This window comes from Scyliorhinus canicula, chromosome 17, assembly GCF_902713615.1.
Source record: "Scyliorhinus canicula chromosome 17, sScyCan1.1, whole genome shotgun sequence".
Lineage (NCBI taxonomy): Eukaryota > Metazoa > Chordata > Chondrichthyes > Carcharhiniformes > Scyliorhinidae > Scyliorhinus > Scyliorhinus canicula.
Genome location: NC_052162.1, coordinates 97,548,468 through 97,570,861, shown reverse-complemented (window position 1 = coordinate 97,570,861; position 22,394 = coordinate 97,548,468). Strand labels below are relative to the sequence as shown.

Here is a 22,394-nt window from a genome sequence, read left to right as displayed (position 1 = left end):
GGCTGGTGAGGGTCCGCACATGCATGGGAACGTCAGCGGCTGCTGACATCATCCCCCGCGTAGGGAGCGTCGGCCATGGCGGAGGCTGACATGGCCGGCGCATAGGAAAAGAGCGCCCCCATGGCACAGGCCCGCCCGCGGATCGGTGGGCCCCGATCGCGAACCAGGCCACTGTGGGGGCACCTCTTGAGGCCAGATCGCCCCTCCAGGACGCCAGAGCCTGCCTGCGCCGCCAGGTCATGCCGGTAAGGGACCTAGTCCAATTTACGCCAGCGGGACCAGCATAAAACCAGCGGGACTTTGGCCCGTCACGTGCTGGAGAGTCCCGGGGGGGTGGGGGCGGGGGGCACCGGCCGATTCCCGCCCCCGCCGGATCTCCGGTGTTGGAGATTCGGCAGGGGCGGGGGCGGGATTCACGCCGACCCCCGGTGATTCTCCGACCTGGCTGGGGGTCGGAGAATCCCGCCCCAGCCCTTTTGTCCATATTTGAACCAAGGTTGGGTGGTGCTGACAGAACCCAAACTGAATGTCAAGGAGGAGGTTATTGCTAAATAGCAGACTGATGTGGCAGTAATTGGCCAGCTTGCTTTTGTTCCGGTTTTTCAGTACAGACCATACATGGGCAATTTTCCACATTGCTGGGTAAATTCGGGTGTTGTAGCTGTTTTGGAATGGCTTAGCCCTTAAGGGCGAGGCACGTTTTTAAGCACAAGTCTTCAGTACTATTGCTGAAATATTGTCAGGTCCGCCTTTGAGTATCCAGGGCTTTCAGCAGTTTCTTGATATCATGTGGAGTTAGTCAAATTGGCTGCAGACTGCCAATTGTGGTGCTGGGGACTTCTGCAGGAGACCGAGATGGATCGTCCACTCGGAACTTCTAGCTTTAAGTTCCAACAAATGCTTCAACCTTGTCTTTTGCACTGACGTTTTGGTCTCCTCTATCATTGAGGATGGAGATATTTGTGGGGCCTCTTCCTCCAGTGAGTTATTTAACTGTTCACCACCATTCACAGCTGGATGTGGCAGGACTGCAGAGCTTAGATCTGACCCATTGGTTGTGGAATTTCTTAGCTTTTTAAGTTGCTGCTCATAATGTTTTGTGCACAAGTAGTCCTGTGTTGTAGCTTAACCAGGTTGACACTTCATTTTTCAGTATGTCTGGTGTTGCTGCTGGCAAGCCCTCCTGCACTCGTCATTGAACCAGGGTTTATATGTCTAGCCATGAGGTTACAGATTGTGGCTGACTACAATTTTGCTGCTGCCAGAGAGCATCATGATTGTCCAGACTTGAGTGGCTGGGTCTGTTCGAAGTCTATCCCATTTAGCACGGCGAAAGTGCAACACAACACGATGGAGGGTATCCTCAATGTGAAGATGGGACTTTGTCTCCAAAATACTGTGCCGTGGTCATTCCTACCAATACTGTCATGCACAGATGCATCTGTGACAGTAGACTAGTCAGGATGAAGTCACGTAGGTGACTTCACGTCAGGTATTCCAGGTCCGGGGAGTAGTCTTCCAATGGTTGTGTCGGTTCTCTCACCGCCTTCCACCGACTCAGTCCAGCAGCTATGTTCTTTCGGACTCAGTCAGCTCGGTCAGTAGTAGAACTATCAAGCCACTCACTGATGGACATTGGAGTTTCCCACCCAGAGTACCCTGCACCCTTGCCAGCCTCAGTCCTTCCTCAAGGCCATGGAGGATAACTGATTCATCAGTTGAGGGCGGGGGGGGTGCATATTTGGGAATCAGCAGGAGGTTTCCTTACCCATGATTGACCTGAAGCCCTGAGAGATCATTGGATCTGGAGTGGATGTTGAGGACTCTGAGGGCAACTCCCACCTGACTGTCACCACGTTTTGTGAGTTTGCCTTGCCGGTGAGACAGGATACTCTCAGGAATGATAATGGAAAATTGTCTGTGAGGTATGATTCAGTGAGTATAACTGCACCAGGCTGTTGTTTGATGAGTTTGTGAGTCAGCTCCCCCAGATGATAATGAAGAGAACTTTGCAGGGTTAAAATGGTTATGTGTGCTGTTATTGCTTTCCGTGCCTCAATCAATGCCAGTTCGCCTGTACGATTTCAATCCTTTTTGACATTTTCGTATTTTGATACAACTCGCTAGCCAAATTGCTAGGGGTCTGGTGTCAAATGTAGGCCAGACTAGGTGAGGTAAACAGTGAATAGGTTTAACACCAATTGATGAATGTTTAATTGTCACCATTACAGAGTCTCATTTTAAATTCAAAGTTAGTAATTTAATTTAAACTCCACCCTCTATCCAGGTGAGATTTGAAGCCATGTCCCCAGAGATTTGAAGCCATGTCCCCAGAGTTGAGCGTCTGGCTAATTAGTTCAGTGACACCACCACTCAATGCCATTGCCTCCCCTCAATGATTTCACTTTGGCACCAAGAGGAAATGGGCTGGATGTACCGTCCCGCTGCGCCATATTTCTGTTTTACTCGCTGGCGGGATGCTCCGTTACGCTGACTGGTCAATGGGATTTCCCATTGTGGGGCAGCCCCATGCCGTCGGGAAACCCTCGCGCTGCTGGCAAAATGGGGCATCCCGCCAGCGGAGAATCCAGCCCCTTGTTTATGGGGCAATGTAGTTGCAAGTCAGTTTTGAGGGGAATCTTCCAGGGGGTGGTGTTCGCATTAATCTTCTGCCCTTATCCTTCTAGATGCTAGAGGTTGTGGGTGGGAAAGTGCAATGGAAGGCTGTTCAACACTCATGTTTCCAAGATCTCTGTTTTGTTGCTATTGGTTCACAAGGGATGGGGTGGAGGGAGAAGCAGAAAATTCAACCCATGAACTGAAAATGACACAAATAATTGTGATGCTGAAGATATCTTTATTTCATCGATTCTCCCACTCAAAGATATTACATTTGTCAAAATAATAATTGAAAAGATAGCAATTCATATCAATTTTGAATGATAGACACAGAGCCTTAGTTCAATTCTATTTGGCTGCATAATATTGGATTATACTTCATATAATTTTATGCTGTAACATATGATACAATTAACAGATTTACAGAATTATAATGGTGCTAAAGGACACCATTCAGCCCATTGTGTTTTCACTGGCTCTCCAAACAAGCATCATGACTTAGTACCATTTCCATGCCTTTACCATATACCACGGCATATTGTTTCTCTTCAAATAATCATCTAATGCCCTCTTGAATGCTTCAACGGAACTTGCCTCCACCACTTCCAGGCAGTGCATTCCGCACCCCAACCACTCGCTTTGTGAAAAATAAATTCTCACATCATATTTGCTTCTTTTGCAAGTCACTTTAAATCTCTGCATTCTGGTTCTTGATCCTTATACGATGAGGAACAGTTTTTCCCGATCTACTCTTTCCAGCTCCCTTACGGTTTTGAACATTTCTATCAAATCTCCTCTCGGTCTTCTTCTCTCCAAAGACAGTCCCAACCTCCCCATTCCACCCTCATTATTCAACATTCTCATCCCTGGAACCACTCTTGTAAACCTCTTCTGCACTCTCCAATGCATTCACAACTTTCCTTATGAGGTTTATAAAATTGATATATTTTGAGAATGACTAATTTTATTTGGGATAGAATGAAAGGGGCAATTTGGCCTGATATCGAGTCTGCCTAACCAACAGGCCTGGTGTCACGTCTGTAAAAGTTTAAATGAGGATTGGGTTGATTGCTGCAGTTGACTCTATACTATTGGATTACACTGAAATTGACTCTGTACTATTTTCTTACACTGCAATTAACTATAATATTGGATTATACTGCAATTAACTATACTGTTGGATTATACTGCAATTGACTCTGTACTATTGGATTTCACTGCAAATAACTCTATCCTGTCAGATTACATTTCAATTAACTCTATGCCATTGGATTACACTGAAATTGACTCTATACGATTGGCTACACTGCAATTAACTCTATACGATTGAACTACACTGCAATTAACTCTATACTATTGGATTACACTGCAATTAACTCTGTAATATTGGATTACACTGCAATTAACTCTATCCTATTCAATTATACTGTAATTGATTCTATACTATTGAATTACCCTACAATTAACTCTGTAATATTAGATTACACTGCAATTGACTGTATAATATTCTATAACACTGCAACTAACTCTATACCATTGGATTACACTGCAATTAACTCTATACGATTGGATTACACTTCAATTAACTCTGTAATATTGGATTAAACTACAGTTAACTGTGTAATATTGGATTACACTGCAATTAACTCTAGACAATTGGACTACCCTGCAATTGACTCGGTACTATTGGATTACACTGCAATTGACTCTATACTATTGGATTACGCTGCAATTGACTATAATATTGGATTACACTGCAATTAACTCTATACTATTGAATTACACTGCAATTAACTCTATACTATTGGATTACACTGCAATTAACTCTGTAATATTGGATTACACTGCAATTAACTCTATACTATTCAATTATACTGTAATTGATTCTATACTATTGAATTACACAGCAATTAACCCTGTAATATTAGATTACACTGCAATTGACTGTATAATATTCGATAACACTGCAACTAACTCTATACCATTGGATTACACTGCAATTAACTCTATACGATTGGATTACACTTCAATTAACTCTGTAATATTGGATTGTACTGCAATTGACTCTATAATATTGGATTACACTGCAATTCACTCTATACTATTGGATTACACTGCAATTGACTCTATAATATTGGATTATACTGCAATTGACTCTATCCTATTGGATTATACTGTAATTGACTCTATAATATTGGATTATACTGCAATTATCTCTATTATATTGGATTAGACTGCAATTCACTATAATATTGGATTATACTGCAATTGATTCTATACTATTGGATTACACTGCAATTGACTCTATAGTATTGGATGACAGTGCAATTGACTATAATATTGGATTACACTGCAATTGACTCTATAATATTGGATTGCACTGCAATTAGCTCTATTATATTGGATTAGACTGCAATTCACTCTATAATGGATTATACTGCAATTGACGCTATACCATTGGATTACACTGCAATTGACTCTATAATATTGGATTACACTGCAATTCACTATATACTATCAGATTACACTGCAATTGACTATATACTATTCAATTACACTGCAATTGACTATAAAATTGGATTACACTGCAATTGACTCTATAATATTGGATTATACTGCAATTAGCTCTATTATATTGAATTACACTGCAATTGACTCTATAATATTTGATTGAACTGCAACTAACTATACTATTGGATTACACTGCAATTGACTCTATACTATTGGATTATACTGCAACTAACTGAATAATATTGGATTACACTGCAATTAACTCTATAATATCAGATTACACTACAATTGACTATATACTATTCCATTACACTGCAATTGACTATAAAATTGGATTACACTGCAATTGACTATAATATTTGATTGCACTGCAATTAACTCTATAATATTGGATTGGACTGCAATTGACTCTATAATATTGGATGAACGCAGAATTTGCAATGTGGTGAAATAGAACATAGAACATAGAACAGTACAGCACAGAACAGGCCCTTCAGCCCTCAATGTTGTGCCGAGCCATGATCACCCTACTCAAACCCACGTATCCACCCTATACCCGTAACCCAACAACCCCCCCCCCCCCCCCCATTAACTTTTTTTTTGGAGAGAAAAAATAAATTCTGTTTGATATGAAAATATTATAATTAGAACATAGAACAGTACAGCACAGAACAGGCCCTTCGGCCCTCAATGTTGTGCCGAGCCATGATCACCCTACTCAAACCCACGTATCCACCCTATACCCGTAACCCAACAACCCCCCCTTAACCTTACATTTATTAGGACACTACGGGCAATTTAGCATGGCCAATCCACCTAACCCGCACATCTTTGGACTGTGGGAGGAAACCGGAGCACCCGGAGGAAACCCACGCACACAGGGGGAGGACGTGCAGACTCTACACAGACAGTGACCCAGCCGGGAATCGAACCTGGGACCCTGGAGCTGTGAAGCATTTATGCTAACCACCATGCTACCCTGCTGCCCCCTTTATGGAATTATGGAACTAGCTTCCATTTAGTCCAGAAACATGAACACAATCCAAGTCATATTCCATTGAAATACTGACTGCTGTAATGGCGGAAATGTGTTTTTCTCAACTGTGACATTAAACCGAAGCCACGTCTGACTGTATCGATATAAAACATTTCTTGACTTAATTTGTAGAAGATCATGGGAGTTCCCCTGGTGTTCTGTGGAATATTATTCCTCAACAAACATTATTCAATGGAAATTAACTTGTCCTTAATTGCATTTATTGAATTATTTTGGAGCTTGCGATGCACAAACTGGCTGCAATATTTACCTACATTACAATAGTGATCAACACTTCAAAAATGCTTGATTATCTGCGGAACAGTTTGGGATGATCTGACGATATGGCAGATGCTATATAAACATCTGTGTTCTTTTCCTTTCCTGAATATTTAATGTATTACTGGAGTTCAATGTACTAATATTTTGGAGCAGTCCCAAAGGCAGCCTCCACTACCTTCTCTGCGTTCTGCGTAAGATCATCCAGTACATTATGTAACAGCTTGTAGGTCATGCCAAATGATGATGCTGCTCCAAAGAGCGAACCAATGATTGGTATGAAGTCAAGGACAACTTCAGCTATTGAAATTCCAACAACAGTAGTACCAGTTAACATTCTGATCACAAATTCCTTATTTATTTCACCCATAAGGGGAGTTTTCACCACGGCTTTCAGATCTCCCACAGGTTTCCCAGCCATATTAGCCAGTCTTTGAAGAGAGGCATCATCCAGACCCAGATACTGACGGAAATCTGTGATTGCTGTAACCAGTATTCCAATGTCACAAGCAAGGGACAGGCCAGGAATTGGCACCGCTCCCAATGCTCCGGACATTGTGGCCAACATCCAGATTTTGTTTTCCAATGTGTTTCTTTTCTGATCTATAATCTTCACTGTTGCGTTTGGAAGTGACAACATGAAAGCATGTTTCTTTATATCATTGAGGTTATTTGAGAGGGTTTCCTGCAATGCAGGAAAATCAAACTTATTAATTTTAAAGCTTGATATCAGGAAAACGCCGGATGATGAAATGCCAGCCTCTTTCAACTTGCTAACACAGTGATCCCTGATCTTTCCCAGTTCTTCTTTTTCATTAAATTTCATCCCACTCATTTTCATCGACTCAAGATCATACTCAATTTTAGATCGAACAAAGTAGAAATCCTTCCCCAGCCGTTTAATCTCTCCGGTGAGTTTTACCTCATTGTCTTTGAATCGAGCGTTGAAGATAATGATAAAAAAATCATATTGTTCGAATTTCATTTTCGTCAGGTATTTATCTGCTGTGACTTTTAGTGTTCCAACTCCTGGCAGATCCCAGAAACAAACCTGCGGTAGGGTGGGATGATAGTACGGGGTTGGTTCCATTGTGGTTTCTTTGTTTCCGGTTGGAGCGGCTCCCACATCACCATTCTGGAGTCCCCTCATTGCATTGATGAAGGTGGATTTCCCTGAGCCTGATTCTCCTGTCACTGCGATGTTCAGCTTTATAGCATCCAAATCTTTTATCTTTTCCTGTATCAGAGAAACAGCCTTTACCAGCCCATCCTCTTCATAAGCAGAACGGAGACCTTGAAGCTCTTCCTGATTGAAGAATGGAGACTTGGAAGGCTGTTGATCTCTGTGGAACAGAATGGAAATGTTACACTGTGAATAATCTCCCCAATCAAAGATAGAAGTGAAAGTACAATTGGAACTGATTGATTTTTTAATCAGAAATCACTGGAGCAGGAATAATTTATCTGCGACACTAAAAGATATATTGAGCTTGAGATCAAAGGGACTTGTCATCCTTCACTATTCTTTAGTCTTATTCTCAGTGTCATAAAGATAATCAAAGCAAGATTTGATTAACTTGTATTTATTTTGGAGGCCGTTGCAGTAAATAGGATGTGCTCTTGGATTTTTAACATATTCTTTCATGGAATGTGGCAAGGAACTGGAGAAGTCTTCAGTTGCCAGGAAGTTGTCAGCATCTGGAGTTCATAAGTTCAGAAGATATTGGAGCAGAATTAGGCCATTTGGCCCATCAAGTCTGCTCCACCATTCTATCATGACTGATATGTTCCTCATCTGCGACCTACAATGCTACAGACCAAGAGCTGGATTGTGAAATCAGCTGGAGAACTCCTCCCTAGAACATATTACATGGGAGTAGGAGGAGGCGATTTAGCCTCTCGAGCCTAAACACCTTCAATGTGATCATGGCTGATCTTATCCTGGCCTCAGTTCCACTGTCCTGACCATTCTCCATAACCCTTCAACCCATTACAAATTAAAAATCTGTCTAACTCCTCCTTAAATTTACTCACTGTCTCAGCATCCACCGTATTCCGGGGTAGCGAATTTCACAGATTCACAATCCTTCGGGAGAATTAGTTTTTCTTCAAATCTGTTTTAAATTTGCTATCTCTTATTCTAAGATAATGACCTCACATTTTAGAATGCCCCACCAGAGGAAACATCTACTTTAACCATTCCTTTTAGCATCTTATACACCTCAATTTGATCTCCCCTCATTCTTCTAAACTCTGAAGAGTATAGGCCTAAACTGTTCAATCTCTCCTCATATGACAAACCCCTTATCTCCAGAATCAACCTTTGTGAACATCCTCGGAACTGCCTCCAAAGCCACTACATCTTTCCTCAAATAAGGGGAAACACGTGCACAATACTCCAGGTGCGGTCTTACCAATGCCTTGTATAGTTGCAACAACATTTCCTTACCTTTATACTCAATTCCTTCAGCTATAAATGCCAACATTCCATTAGCTTTCTTTATTATCTGTTGTACCTGCATACTAGTGTTTTTATGAACCAGGATCCCCGTATCCCTCTATAATGGAGCACCCTGAAGTCTCTCCCCATTTATATAATAAGTTGCCTTCCTATTTTTCCGATCAAAATGCATGACCTCACACTTAATTTGTTCTGTACCAATCTTGCAAATTGTTCCACACCACCTCTTTCATAATCAGACTTCAGCTTTTTTCACTCTTCCTCATTGAAGAGTGAAGATTTCAAAGACTGATCTCTGAAAGAAAACATTTCACATTTTGTGTTATTTTACTAACATAACTTGTACTTATGCAGCACATTGTCACATTCTCAGAACATCCCCATGCATTTCACATCTAATTAATTACTGGTGAAGCATAATGACTGGTTTTGTAGCTGATTATGAAGATAATTTGTAGACAGTAAGGTTCCTCAACAGCAATGAGATGAATGACCAGTTACCAAGTCTCTGATTGAAGATAACTCACACTCCTTTAACTGATGGACAGCTTAGATCTGGGTACTGAGTTAACACAGTTGAGGAGGAACATCTCCTTTTCCAAAAGAGAATAGTCACTCCCTTATCTATCGCCCCAATTCCTCCTCATCACTTGCCCTTTGTGCATCATCATGAATTCTCTCCACAGTCTGTCTGAGCTCACACAAGTTTGTGTCTTTTGATTTGTATTTGTGAGGCTCAGTTGCGATGTTGGTTTTGGGTGAAGCCCAAATTGAGGACCTTGATTCTTGAGCTTACGCCTCCTCTGCTGAAGAGCTGAAGAAGGGGAGAGCTTAATGGAGGTACATGAGCTGTAGAAATATTCAGTACACTCGCATTACAAGTGGTGACATTAAACAATGAACAGAAGACTGGCTAACCAACAGAAGGGAGAGCATCGGGATAAATGAGTCTTTTTCTGGTTGGCAAGATGTAACTAGTGGAGTGCTGCAGGATTTGGTCCTTGGACCCCACTATTTAAATATATATTCATGACTTGGATGTAGGTACTATCGCCACATTTGTACTAAAACAGGTGGGACAGTAAGTTGCAATGACGAAATAAGAAATTTACAAATGGATATGGAGAGGTTAGTGTGCCAAAATTTGGTAGATAAAGTTTAATGTAGATTAATTGTGAGGTTATTCATTTTGGTCAGAAAAATGGAACGGCTACTTATTATCTAAATGGAGAGAAAATTCAGAGTGCTTCAGTGCAGAGGGATCTAGGTGTCCTCGTGAATAAGTTGCAGAAAATAGTATGTGGGTACAGCAGGTAAAAAGGAAGGCAAATGGAATTTTGGCCTTTATATGAAATGAAAAATGCTTATTGTCACGAGTAGGCTTCAATGAAGTTAATGTTAAAAGCCCCTAGTCGCCACATTCCGGCGCCTGTCCGGGGAGACTGGTATGGGAATCGAACCGTGCTGCTGGCCTGCTTGGACGGCTTTAAAAGCCAGCGATTTAGCCTTGTGAGCTAATGGGATAGAATAGCAAAGTAGGGAAGTGTTGCTGCAGCTGTACAAGGCATTGGTGAGACCACACTGTGGTGTTCTTTGTGTTGCTTATTTAGGATGGCTGATGTAGTGTTCCACAAAGACCAAGTATAGCTTTTACTCAAACAAAGCCATGATTTTATTTACATTAGTAAACTGGGTTTCGACACTTAGTTCTTTTGGAATACAGAATTGATCAATAACATCTAACCACACTCACCTACTGCTAATCTCACTCACTGGTATAAACTCTAATCTAACCTTCTCACACTAACTGCTCTTATGACCTTCACTAGCTATCTCCTACATACACTCCTCCCCCAAGATCGAGCACCATTGCTTTATATAGTAGTGACTGGAGCTCCCACTAGTGGCTATTAATGGTACTACATTAACCCTTGTAATACTGACAGTTATGATAATACCACAAACGCACCTGGAGTAAGTTGCACAGGTTTGGTCCCCTTATTTCAGAAGGGTTATAGTAGCTGGTATAATTGCAATGGTGGTCCCGGGATCAGGACTGTACAATTTCCTGTGACCTGCCTGGAATGTGAACTTCCCCTTTAAGACAGACAGTCCTTTCTAGGGCGGGGTTTCCCCTTTACAAGGACAGCCCCAGTTGAATAAAAACCCCTGTCGAGTGCAGGTTGGGGAAGGAGACGCTTAGAGGAGTATTGTAAATGTATTGAAATAAACCTTGTTCGGTAATTTCTACTTCCGTCTATGCGTTCTGCCCACCATGGATTCAGCAGTAGCATTATAGGCAGTTCAGAGGAGGTTCACTAGATTGATTCCAGAGATGAGGGGCTTGTCTTGTGAAGAGAGATTGAGCAGTTTAGGCCTATACTGTACTCTCTCAAGTTTGGAATAATGAGTGGGGAACTATTTGAGGTATATAAGATGATAAAGGGTATTGGCAAAGTTGATGTAGTGTCGATGCTTCCTCTTGTGGGGCAATTTGGAATGTGATGTCATAGTATTAGGATAAGGGGTAGCAGATTTAAAACAGAGATGAGGAGAAATTACTTCTCTCAAAGCCTCGTGAACCTATGGAATTCACTACCACAGAGTGTGGTGGAGGCTGGGACATTGAGTAAATTTAAGGAGGAGATAGACAGATGTTTAGTTAGTAATGGGTTAAAGGGTTATGGAGAACGGGCAGGAAAGTGGAGTTAGTGCTAGGAGGAGATCAACATGATTGTATTGAAATGGCAGAATGGGCTTGAGGGACTGAATTGCCTCGTCCTGCTCCTAGCTCTTGGGTGGAATTCTCTGTCCCACCAGCTGGCACAGCGCACCCCTGCCAGCAGCAGGATTGTCCGTTCCCATGGCCGGCCAATGGGATTTCCGATTGTGGGCCATCCCATGCTGTTGGGAAACATTCGGATGTGGGTGTGTTGCTGGTGGAGAATCCCACAGTTTATGTTCTTGTGTATTGCAATGACGGGTTGTGCTGTAACAGAGGAACTGAAGAGACACAATATGATGGGCAGCACGGTAGCATGGTGGTTAGCATAAATGCTTCACAGCTCCAGGGTCCCAGGTTTGATTCCCGGCTGGGTCACTGTCTGTGCGGAGTCTGCACGTCCTCCCCCTGTGTGCGTGGGTTTCCTCCGGGTGCTCCGGTTTCCTCCCACAGTCCAAAGATGTGCGGGTTAGATGGATTGGCCATGCTAAATTGCCCGTAGTGTCCTAAAAAGTAAGGTTAAGGGGGAGGTTGTTGGGTTACGGGTATAGGGTGGATACGTGGGTTTGAGTAGGGTGATCATTGTTCGGCACAACATCGAGGGCCGAAGGGCCTGTTCTGTGCTGTACTGTTCTATGTTCTATGTTCTATGAGTTTCTTGACCAACCTGGAGCTGGCTCCTCCCATCCTGCTTCTCTGTCTCTCACTGCTTTCCCAGTGTGACTGTCCAGCGATTCCAGAGCTTCCTCCTCAGAAAGGGGGAGAGGACAGCAACTTGTGGCTCCTCCCCCGATGTCACTTCTTTGTCTTTGGTACTGTAGTGTTTTCTCCTTTGAAAGGAAAGTAGAGAGTGTGAATGGCAGCAATTTATTCACCATCAGATAAAGTACAAGACTGGTGTGAGGAACCATCCTCAATCAGGCTGTGAACAGGAGTAAGAAGCTAGAAAATCCCTGACGGAACTTTTTCCATCTTCACTAAGTCAGACTGTGAGGGAAGGAATGGGATGTGAAGATTCTTGTTTTTCTCCCTCAATATTTGTGGGAAGTAGCACCACATGTGGATCAGAGTGCAGGCTGAGTGGAAATGGAAAATGTGCTTTTACATTTGATCTGGTTTAAGTCGCAGTTCAACTGTCACCACTGCAGGTGACTGTTGTGATCTGTGGTGCTACTGTTAACAAGGATACACACAGAACATATATGTGTTCAACTAACATTTTTAAAAAAAAATTTAGATTAGCCAATTAGTTTTTCCAATTAAGGGGCAATTTAGCGTGGCCAATCCACCTACTCTGCACATTTTTGGGTTGTGGGGGCGAAACCCGCGCAGACACGGGGAGAATGTGCAAACTCCACACGGACAGTGACCCAGAGCCGGGATCGAACCTGGGACCTCAGCGCCGTGAGGCGGTTGTGCTAACCACTAGGCCACCGTGCTGCCCAATGTTCAACTAATATGATGATTTATTGTCAAACCTGTGGAAGGATAACTAACCAGAATTACATACAGACAAAGTTACTTGAATTCCTTGGGAGCTACTCTAGGAGTGACTGTCCTGTTGTAAGTCCTATCACCAACTGGCAAGTGTCCCATGCCACTGACCAAGGTCTGACACCACCAGCTGGTTGGAGGTCAATTTGCTACGTATGTACAATACTATTCACAGACATATCATCATAGTGACCAAGACTGGGAACTGAATATCTCAGGGTATTTAATATTTAGGAAGGATAGACAAAAGGGGAAAGGAAGTGAAGTGGTATTAATTAAGGATAAAATCAGTACAATAGTGAGAGTGTATAGTGGCTCTGAAAATCTCAATGTAGATTTGGGCTGGCTGAAGCTAAGAAGCAACAAGCGGCAGAAAATATTAGTGGGAATTGTCTACAGGCTTCCAAATAGTGGTAATATAGGGGATAGTATTAAACAGGAAATTCAAAATGCATGTAACAAAGGTACTACAGTAATCGTGGGTGACTGAGCAAAACCAAATACGCAACAATACCTTGGCAGACGTGTAAGAGATGATTTTTTAGACCAGTAGGTTGAGGAACCAACTTGGGAACAGGCTGTCCTAGATTTGCGATTATGCATTAAGAAGGGGTTAATGAATAATTTTGTTGTGTTGACTCTTTTAGGAAATAGTGACCATAACATGGAGAGAATTCGTCATTTGTCTGGGCAGCACCTTGGCACAGTGGTTAGCACAGCTGCTTCCCAGTGCTAGGGACACAAGTTCAATTCTGGCCTAGGGTGACTGTCTATGTGAATTTTGCACATTCTCCCAATGTCTGTGTTGATTTCCTTCAGGTGCTCCGGTTTCCTCCCACAGTGTGTAGGTTAGTTGGATTGACCATGTTAAAATTGCCCCTTAGTGTCCGAACAGGTGCAGGTTAAGTGGGTTACGGGGATAGTGCGGGGAAGTGGGTCTGGCCGGGGTGCTCCCAGAGTCAGTGCAGATGTAATGGGAGAAATGGCCTTCTGCACTGTGGAGATTCTATGGAAAGTGAAGAAGTCTCATCTGAAACTAGAATCCTAAATCTAAACAAAGTAAATTAAGAAGGTATAAGGGGTGAGTTGGGTACAATGGATTGTGGAACCTCATGAAAAAACATGACAGTCGATAGGCAGTGGCTACTATTTAAGTAATGAATGTATGCATTGTAATAATTATACATTCCTTTCTGGTACAAAAGCACAACAAGAAAATCAGCACAACTAAGGCTGTCAAAAGATATTATGGATAGTATTAAATCCAAAGAGAAGTCAAATAATATTGCTGGAAGATGTACCAAGCCTGAGGAATGGGAGAAAGTCAGCATTCAGAAAAGGAGGACAAAGAGGACTTTAAGTCCATAAGGACCGGAGCGATATTCGGGGAATGCCGATGAAAATGATAAAGACACGAAAAGTGGACAAAATGTTAAAATTTGCCGAGTCCAACCGACACAGGCATAGAAAAATGATGGCAGTGGTTTGCAAACTTCAGAAGAGTACACAGTAAAGATGGTTACCAATCATATTGTGCTGTAATGTGGCATGCTGATAATCAATACCAATCATACTTCGGTGGGATCATGGCGGACATTGAGCGCAGGAATCCATGTTCTTGTGTGATCACGATTCCTGTCTAGGGGTTATGAATACGAATGACCAGATAAAAGACCAACACAGGCAATGTCCTGGACTAGTTGAAATGAAAATGGAGATGAGATTAAGGATATCTGAGAGTGCATTGGCCTCGGTTTTCCATTGTAGAGGCTAAGTGTGAATCATTATGAGGAGTGGAAGCCTGTGAAGCACTTTAATTGGTAAAAAGTATATACAGTTCTGACTGTGCTGTAACCATGTAAAGTATGTCAGTGGATTCAATCCTGAAAGCATTTCCAGAAATATTTCAAGGATTTGGAATCTTGCCATCCAGTTAAAAGAGTGCGTAACCAGTCATTCACTCACCAAGGCGAGTACCAGCTCCATGAAAGGAGCTAAAAAATGAATTGAGAGAATGACAAATCTGGGGGTGATAAAACGAATTGATGAACAAATGAATTGGGTGAACTCTATGGCCTGCGTGAAGAAACAAATGATGACCTCAGAATCTGTGTGGATCCCAAAGATCTCAATTAAACATAAAGAGAGAGCATTATCCAATTCCGTACAAATAAGAGATTACGTGTGAGATGACAGGAGAGACATGTTTTAGCAAACTAGATGCATCAGAGTTTTTGGCAACTCAAGTTGGATGAGGAGATGTGCACCTTTCATAATAATAATAATCTTTATTGTCATAAGTAGGCTTAAATTAACACTGCAAAATTAAGTTACTGTAAAAATCTCCGAGTCGCCACATTTCGGCGCCTGTTCTGGTACACAGAGGGAGAATTCAGAATGTCCAAATCACCTAACAGCACGTCTTTCGGGACTTTTGGGAGGAAATCAAAGCACCCGGAGGAAACCCACACAGACACGAGGAGAACGCGCAGACACTGCACAGACCAACATTCCATTCAGGCGATACTGTTTTCTCAGAATGCCATTTGATATTATTTAAGTATCTGAAATTTTCAATAGGGCAATGGAACATATCGTAGAAGGAATTCCAGGTGTCAGATTGTACGTAGACTACATTATTGTTTGGGGCTCAACAAGAGAAGAGCACGACAAAAGGCTTATCAAAGTGCTGAGAAGCATCAAAAAGCAAGGTTTGAAGTTGAATAAAACCAAATGCCAGTTTGATGTCGAAAATATCACATTCTTGGGAGACATACTTTCTGCTAGGGGTATACAACCTGACCAAGAGAAGATAAAGGCGAAATTAAACATGCCACGTCCAACAGACAAAAAAGCAGTACTCAGGATGGCAAATTTATTCCTAATCGATCACAAAAACAACATGCTTGTTGGATACTATTTTCCAATGGTTTGACAGACATGAGCAAGAGTGGCTAATGCTACAGGAAACATTGACTACAGCTCCTGTGCTCACCTGGTTTAAAAAAAAATTTATTGGCATTTTCACATTTATAAACAATTATATACATTTTTTACCACGTTAATTTATTTTATTGTACAGAAAGGTTTATCCTGTCCTTCCCTTAATTTAGTTTATGTACATTTCGCCGCCCTCTGGCTCTGCCTGTGGGTTACTGGGTTATGGGGATAGGGAGGTGTGGGTCGGGTGCTGTTTCCAAGAGCCGGTGCAGACTCGATGGGCCTAATGGCCTTCTTCTGCACTGTAAATTCTATGATTCTATGAAGATTCATGAGGGGCACTTAGGCATTGCAAAATGCAAATAAAGAGCCAGAGCAATGGTATGAAGACATTCAGATCATGATAGAAAACTGTGCAACTTAATGGAAATTGCAGTACAAACAATGAAAAGAACAAATGCAAATGGGCGAAATAGTTACAAGTCTATGGCGGAAAGTGGGAATGGATCTGGTTTAGCTCACCAGGCTAAATCGCTGGCTTTTAAAGCAGACCAAGCAGGCCAGCAGCACGGTTCGATTCCCGTACCAGCCTCCCCGGACAGGCGCCGGAATGTGGCGACTAGGGGCTTTTCACAGTAACTTCATTGAAGCCTACTCGTGACAACAAGCGATTTTCATTTCATTTCATTTTTCATTCATCTGTTCTATCTGGCAGGAAAAGAATACCTGTTGGTGATTGACTATTTCTCCAACTTTCCAGAAGTGGTACAACTAGCAAACTCATCAACCATGTGTGTCATCAAACATGCCAAATAAATTTTTGCTCGTCACGGAATATCTTAAATTGTCATGAGTGACAATGTAGTCATGAATAGACTGGTAAAGTCTATGATTTTCGGCTATTATTTTCGGCATATTACTTCTAGTCCTCTTTATCCGCAATGCAATGGGAAGGCTGAAAGATGCATGAAAGATGGGAATGATCCATATCTTGCGTCACTCAGCTACAGAGCAACACCATAAATAAATGGATTTTCACCGTCACGATTGTTGATGAATACACAGCTGAGAAAACCCCTACTATGCATTCCACAGGAACCAATGAATTGAAAACTTGTGAAGAAGCTCACATTTTGTAAAAAAGAGGCAGAAGAGGTATTATAATAAATGCATAAGAGGTCTGCAGCCGTTAGCAACACATGACACAGTCAGGGTAGAAATTCCTGATGAATGTGGATGGTTGAAGTGTGCAAAAGGTAATACAACCATCAGGTCAGCAGTCATACATCATCGTGACCGATGAAGGGCAAGTTCTAAGAAGAAACAGGAGAACCTTGCTGAAGGTTCAGCAACTCCTTGTTTCAGAACCACCGGATGATGTTAAAAGTAATCTCAGGACAACTACCTCAGCACACAGAAACAGAACAAGCTGAAAATGTGCAAAGCCCAGAAACACAGCAAGAACCATCTTCAACAACAGTTGAAAAATAAGCAAACTCACAAGTTCAACCAATGTTTAGAAGGTCGACAAGACACAAAAGAAAGCCAGACAGGTTGAATTTGTGATGGACTGTAAACATGTAAATAATGGAAGCAGTATGCATATGATCGTGTGTATTAAATTCAAATACTGTCTGTAAATATTATACATTTTCAAAGGAAAGGGGATGTGATAATGTACATAAGCAATCATATAAATAGTGATAGATATGATCTCCAACCATCAGGTGGCAGGAGAGAACAACCATGTGACACAGTTACCTCAGGGAGTCTGGAGTTAATTGTCCTAGTGGTTCGTCATATTTGAGGTAACTCTCAGATAATTTATAATAGTTAGTACATTTTGATAATTTTCTTATGGTTATCTAACCCAAGTTTCTGTTTAATAACAAACATTTGATGTTTGTACTAGGCATTCTCTAGTGCACTTATTCCAACCGACCAAGCACCAGAATATAACAGTACCTATCACTATATTTGAACTGCTTGACTGGAAGGACTAGTAATACCCATTCAACAAGGCTGGTACAGGCTTTCCTCGGTCTTTGAGGTTGGCTGATGCCTGAGGATCTGCAATCGTCGATTTGAGACTGCCCTCTCGCCAAGGATTGGTTCTGGTCCAGGTTGTCTTGCCAGGGTGGTCTTTCTGGAAACGCCGTTGAAGAAGGGACAAAGGAAGAGAGGGCTGATGCTCCAGCTTGCCTCTTTTTATACCCCTCTTCGGACCCTTCTCGAAGATTCTGTTGTCTGTGTCCAATATTAGCATTGGCCATGGGCAAGAAGGTCCAACGAGGTGATTTGGAGGTCACAAAACTGGTTATTGTACCTCTAACTGTCAAGAGTATGCCGGATCACACCATGCCTCTGGTCCCCTGTTAAGTTGAGTGCCACCAAGTCTGTGCAGGTCTCCACTAACAAAAGCAGATTCTCCAGAGATGGATACAATGTGGCTATTAGCAGCTGGTCAGGCAGTTCTAGGCCTGTCTGGAGGAATACAGTCTGTTCCAGCTCTGCAGTTTGAAAATTTAGGAGCCTTGCTACGTTTAAACTTGGATTCAACATTCCCAGCTTTAATCACATAACTCTTTCCGAGTAAATATCAGGGTAAAACTGGCAAAATTAAAAAGTTAAATCACTCTTGTCGGATGGTTCCCAGCCCAGCACAATTGTCCAAAAGGAAGTTAGCGCATCTGGGAAATTGCCAGGTAAACCCTGACGTGGGAACGTCCCAGAGAGATTCCCAGCACATCATTGGGAAACCCCCTAAATGTGACGCTGGGGAATCAGGAAGATATGGGCCTTATTTCCTGTTGGTGAAACACAACTTGGTGAGAATGTGAGTGGTGAGGAGAATGTTAAGGTGCTTCAGGGTGATTGAGAGTTGAGTGAATGGGCAAGTACAAGGCAGATGCAGTATAATGTGGATAAATATGAAGTTATTCACTTGTAAACTCACTAGTTTCTGAGGAGCTTCTGCTTTTACCTTCTGCAAGATGAGCATAAGATACAAAATAGGAGAAGGAATAGACCAAATGGCCCATCAAACCTACTCGGTCATTTAATACGATCATGGCTGATGTTGAGCTTCAGCTTCACTTCCTGCCCTGCTGACAGAGAAAATTACAGCCAGTACACTTTTTTCAGTTTGTCCAATCTCAGAGCCTTCACGCCACACCCGCTGAGCTCTGGGCTTCAGAATTGTGATAACACCAATTATTAAAAGCACACAGACATTCAACACACACAGACGTGTGATGTGTTGTGTAGGCTGGGTCTAGGTGGGCTGCACTTGATGCAGTGTAGCAAGAGACAGACTTCCAACACTCAATGAAATGCAACACGATTTTATTTAACAGCTAACTATTTACATTTCCGACTGTGGGTTGACACTATGCTGACTTGACTGGAGACCGAACGCTCGCCTGACCAGACTTACTATCTACCACATGGTGTTTGCAATGACTAGCTCACGAGCTCTGACTGTCTCAGAGTCTGGATCCTGAGAGAGCTGGACCCTGGTGACCTCTGGCTTTATAGTGGTAGTGTCCTGTCTGGTGATTGGCTGCTCTGTTCTGTGTGCTGACTGGTCATCCTGTGTGTCAATCATTGCTTGTCTGCACTCCATTATATACATAGATGTATATTATGACAGGACCCAGGGGTGTGAGGTTGTGACAGCCGGTTTCTAGCACCTGCAGACGCAGGTGGAGGAGTGCGTCCACATCCAGGAGCATGAAATGGTGCCGGTCATGATTGCCACACAGGCCAACACCGCACGGGTGGCATCCGCGATGGAGACAATGGTGGTGACGGTGTCGGGCATGGGACTGAGTTTCCAATGCCTGGGGCTATCAGTGTACGCGGCCTCCACGGCCCAGTACAGGGGTGGGGGAGGTGCCAAACTCTGCTGTCTGTGCCCATGCCCATCACTACTGACCCCCACCGTGGTCGCTGAAACGTGCAGCTACCAGCGACATCCGTGCCTGCTGGCCCAGCTGGTGGCGCTGGGCAGCCTCCTGTTGCCGTCCATCCCCCATGTCCCGTGCATCTGCTTCCCCCTCACACACCCCCTCACCTGGAGAAGAGTTCGCCTTATCCTGACCGTCCGCCTCCTCCTCAAGCACATCGCCCTCTGCTGGCCTATGTTGTGCAGGACGCAGCAGACCACAACGATGTGGCCGACCCTCTCTGACGGGTACTGGAGAGCCCCCCCCAGAGCGGCACAGGCACCTGATGCGCATCTTCAGCAGCCCAAAGCACCTCTCGACCACACTCCGGGTCGCTGCATGGGCATCATTGTAGTGGCACTCCGCGTCGGTCTGTGGCCTCCGTATAGGCGTCATCAGCCACGACCGCAACAGATAACCCCTCCCCTGTCACCCAGCAACCGGCCCACAGGTTGCGGGGCCGGGGCTGGGGGGGGGGGGGGGGGGGGGGGGGGGGGGTCCCTCGAACATGGCGGGGATGAACGATTGGGACAGTTTAAAGGAGTCATACACACTGCCAGGGTACCTGGCGCAGATGTGCAGGATCGTCATCCTGTGGTCACAGACCACCTGCACGTTAATTGAGTACGTACCCTTCCTGTTCAGGCACATGGCCCTTTCCTCCGAGGTGGACCGCATGGCAATGTGCACTCCATCGATCGCCCGCTGCACCATGGGTATCTGGGCAACAGCGGCGAAACCCGCTGTGCGGGCATCCGGATGGGCATGGTCCTTGGGGAACTGTATGCACCGGTCCGCGATGTTGTACAGGTCGTCAGTGACGGCCTGGATGCACCTGTGCACTGATGGCTGGGGATGCCGGACTCGTCCCCACTCAGCGGCTGGAACCACCCGTTGCGAAGAAGTTGAGGGCGTCTGTTACCTTGATGGCCACTGGGAGGGCATGTCCACCCCCCGGTCCCACGTGGTGCCAGGTGCGTCATCAGGTGGCAGATGTGAGCGACGGTCTCCCGGCTCATCCGGAGTCTCCTCCTGCACTCCCTGTCCGGGAGAGGCCCTCGAAGGTCATGCGGGGCCGGTACACACGTTGTCCCATCGGACACTTCCGTGGCCGTGGCACACCCTCCTCCTCCTCGTTATCCTCGTGCTGTGGCTCCCGCACGGCATGGTGCTCCTCCTGCGCTTCTCGGGCGTGTGGCCCTGCGGCCTGTGCGGCTTGCACGTGCCCCACTGCAGCCCGCTGCACTACAGCAGGCACCGCCGCCTCCCTGTCACACCCATGCTCCACCTCCCACAGGGCCTCATGCAGGGCAACAGCCCACCCACAGCGGCCACCAACGCTGGGAGATGGCTAAGCATTGTACGATCTGTAGGGGGTGGGAGTAGACAGGGTTTCAGCATTGGTATACCCCCCTCCATAACCAGGTGCCATGGGCTACATGGCTGGACCTGGTTGCCAGCATGCGCCCCACCCCTGCCCCCTCGGTGCCCTGACACCTGCCAGGCGTCCCCGCTGCCAGGGCTACTGTCTGGTGGCACTGCCCTCACCGGGGGGGCTGCCGTGTGTGCCTCCCTGGACCTACCCGCCGGTGGGTGCCGCCAGTTTGGTGGGGGGGTGGTGGGGTCTGGCATACATCAGGATGGCTGAGCCGCCTGCGCCTCGACAGCAAACGGGTTGAGTGGACAGCCCCGTGTCCGTCGTCATAGGGTCTGGCCGTTGGATCCGTCCTGCCATGGCAGGCCGTGGCCGCGGCTGCAACTTTTGTCGCCCCCACCGCTCCTTCACCACCCCCACCTCCAGCAGGCGATGTGTGGGACCACCCCGCCCTCACCCCGGCAACCTCTCCCACACCGCCCGTAGACACGGCCGTACCGCACCCCCTCCCAGGCTCCCCACCCCAAACACCGTCAACCTCCCTGGGGGCCACTCCACGCCGTCACCCACCTCCTCCCGCAGCGTCAGTCAGCACGACTGGCTGTTTTATAATATGTTCGAACGGCACTGGCATGACATCCCATCACGCCGGTGGGACTTCGGCCAATCCGGCCCGGAGAATACTTGCTCCATCGGAGAATTGCCACTACGGCCGATTTCGCCGATTCCCCTTTGCGGCATGGCGCCCGTTTTGGCACACATCGGAGAATGTCATCACGGCGCCGGAGCGCCGTTGCACGATTCTCCGACCCGGCGGGAGGTCGGAAAATCCCGCCCCTGCTTCCTTCAATCGAATCTCAGAGTGCGGTGCATTGGCTATGCAGCCAGAACACTCTCCGCAAATATATTTGTGCAAATAAATTTCCTCCAAATCGAACCTCGAGGAATTTGTCTTCATTATAATTTCCACGACACCTGCCCTTGCTCCTCATCCTCCTCCAGCACCGCCC

General features: G+C 44.8%; 1 protein-coding gene across 1 annotated transcript in view; it reads right to left on the bottom strand.

Annotated features, from left to right (window-relative positions):
• Positions 1 to 6,537: 6,537 nt before the first annotated feature.
• LOC119951922 (interferon-inducible GTPase 5-like) overlaps positions 6,538 to 22,394 on the bottom strand; it is a 34,375-nt gene continuing 18,518 nt past the window's right edge. Inside the window, exons 2-3 of the mRNA XM_038775316.1 lie at positions 12,296 to 12,458; positions 6,538 to 7,788 (exon numbers count right to left, since the gene is read on the bottom strand). Coding sequence (XP_038631244.1) covers positions 6,585 to 7,788; positions 12,296 to 12,315 — 1,224 coding nt within the window. The 5' untranslated portion in view covers positions 12,316 to 12,458 and the 3' untranslated portion in view covers positions 6,538 to 6,584. The remainder of the gene's footprint in view (positions 7,789 to 12,295; positions 12,459 to 22,394) is intronic.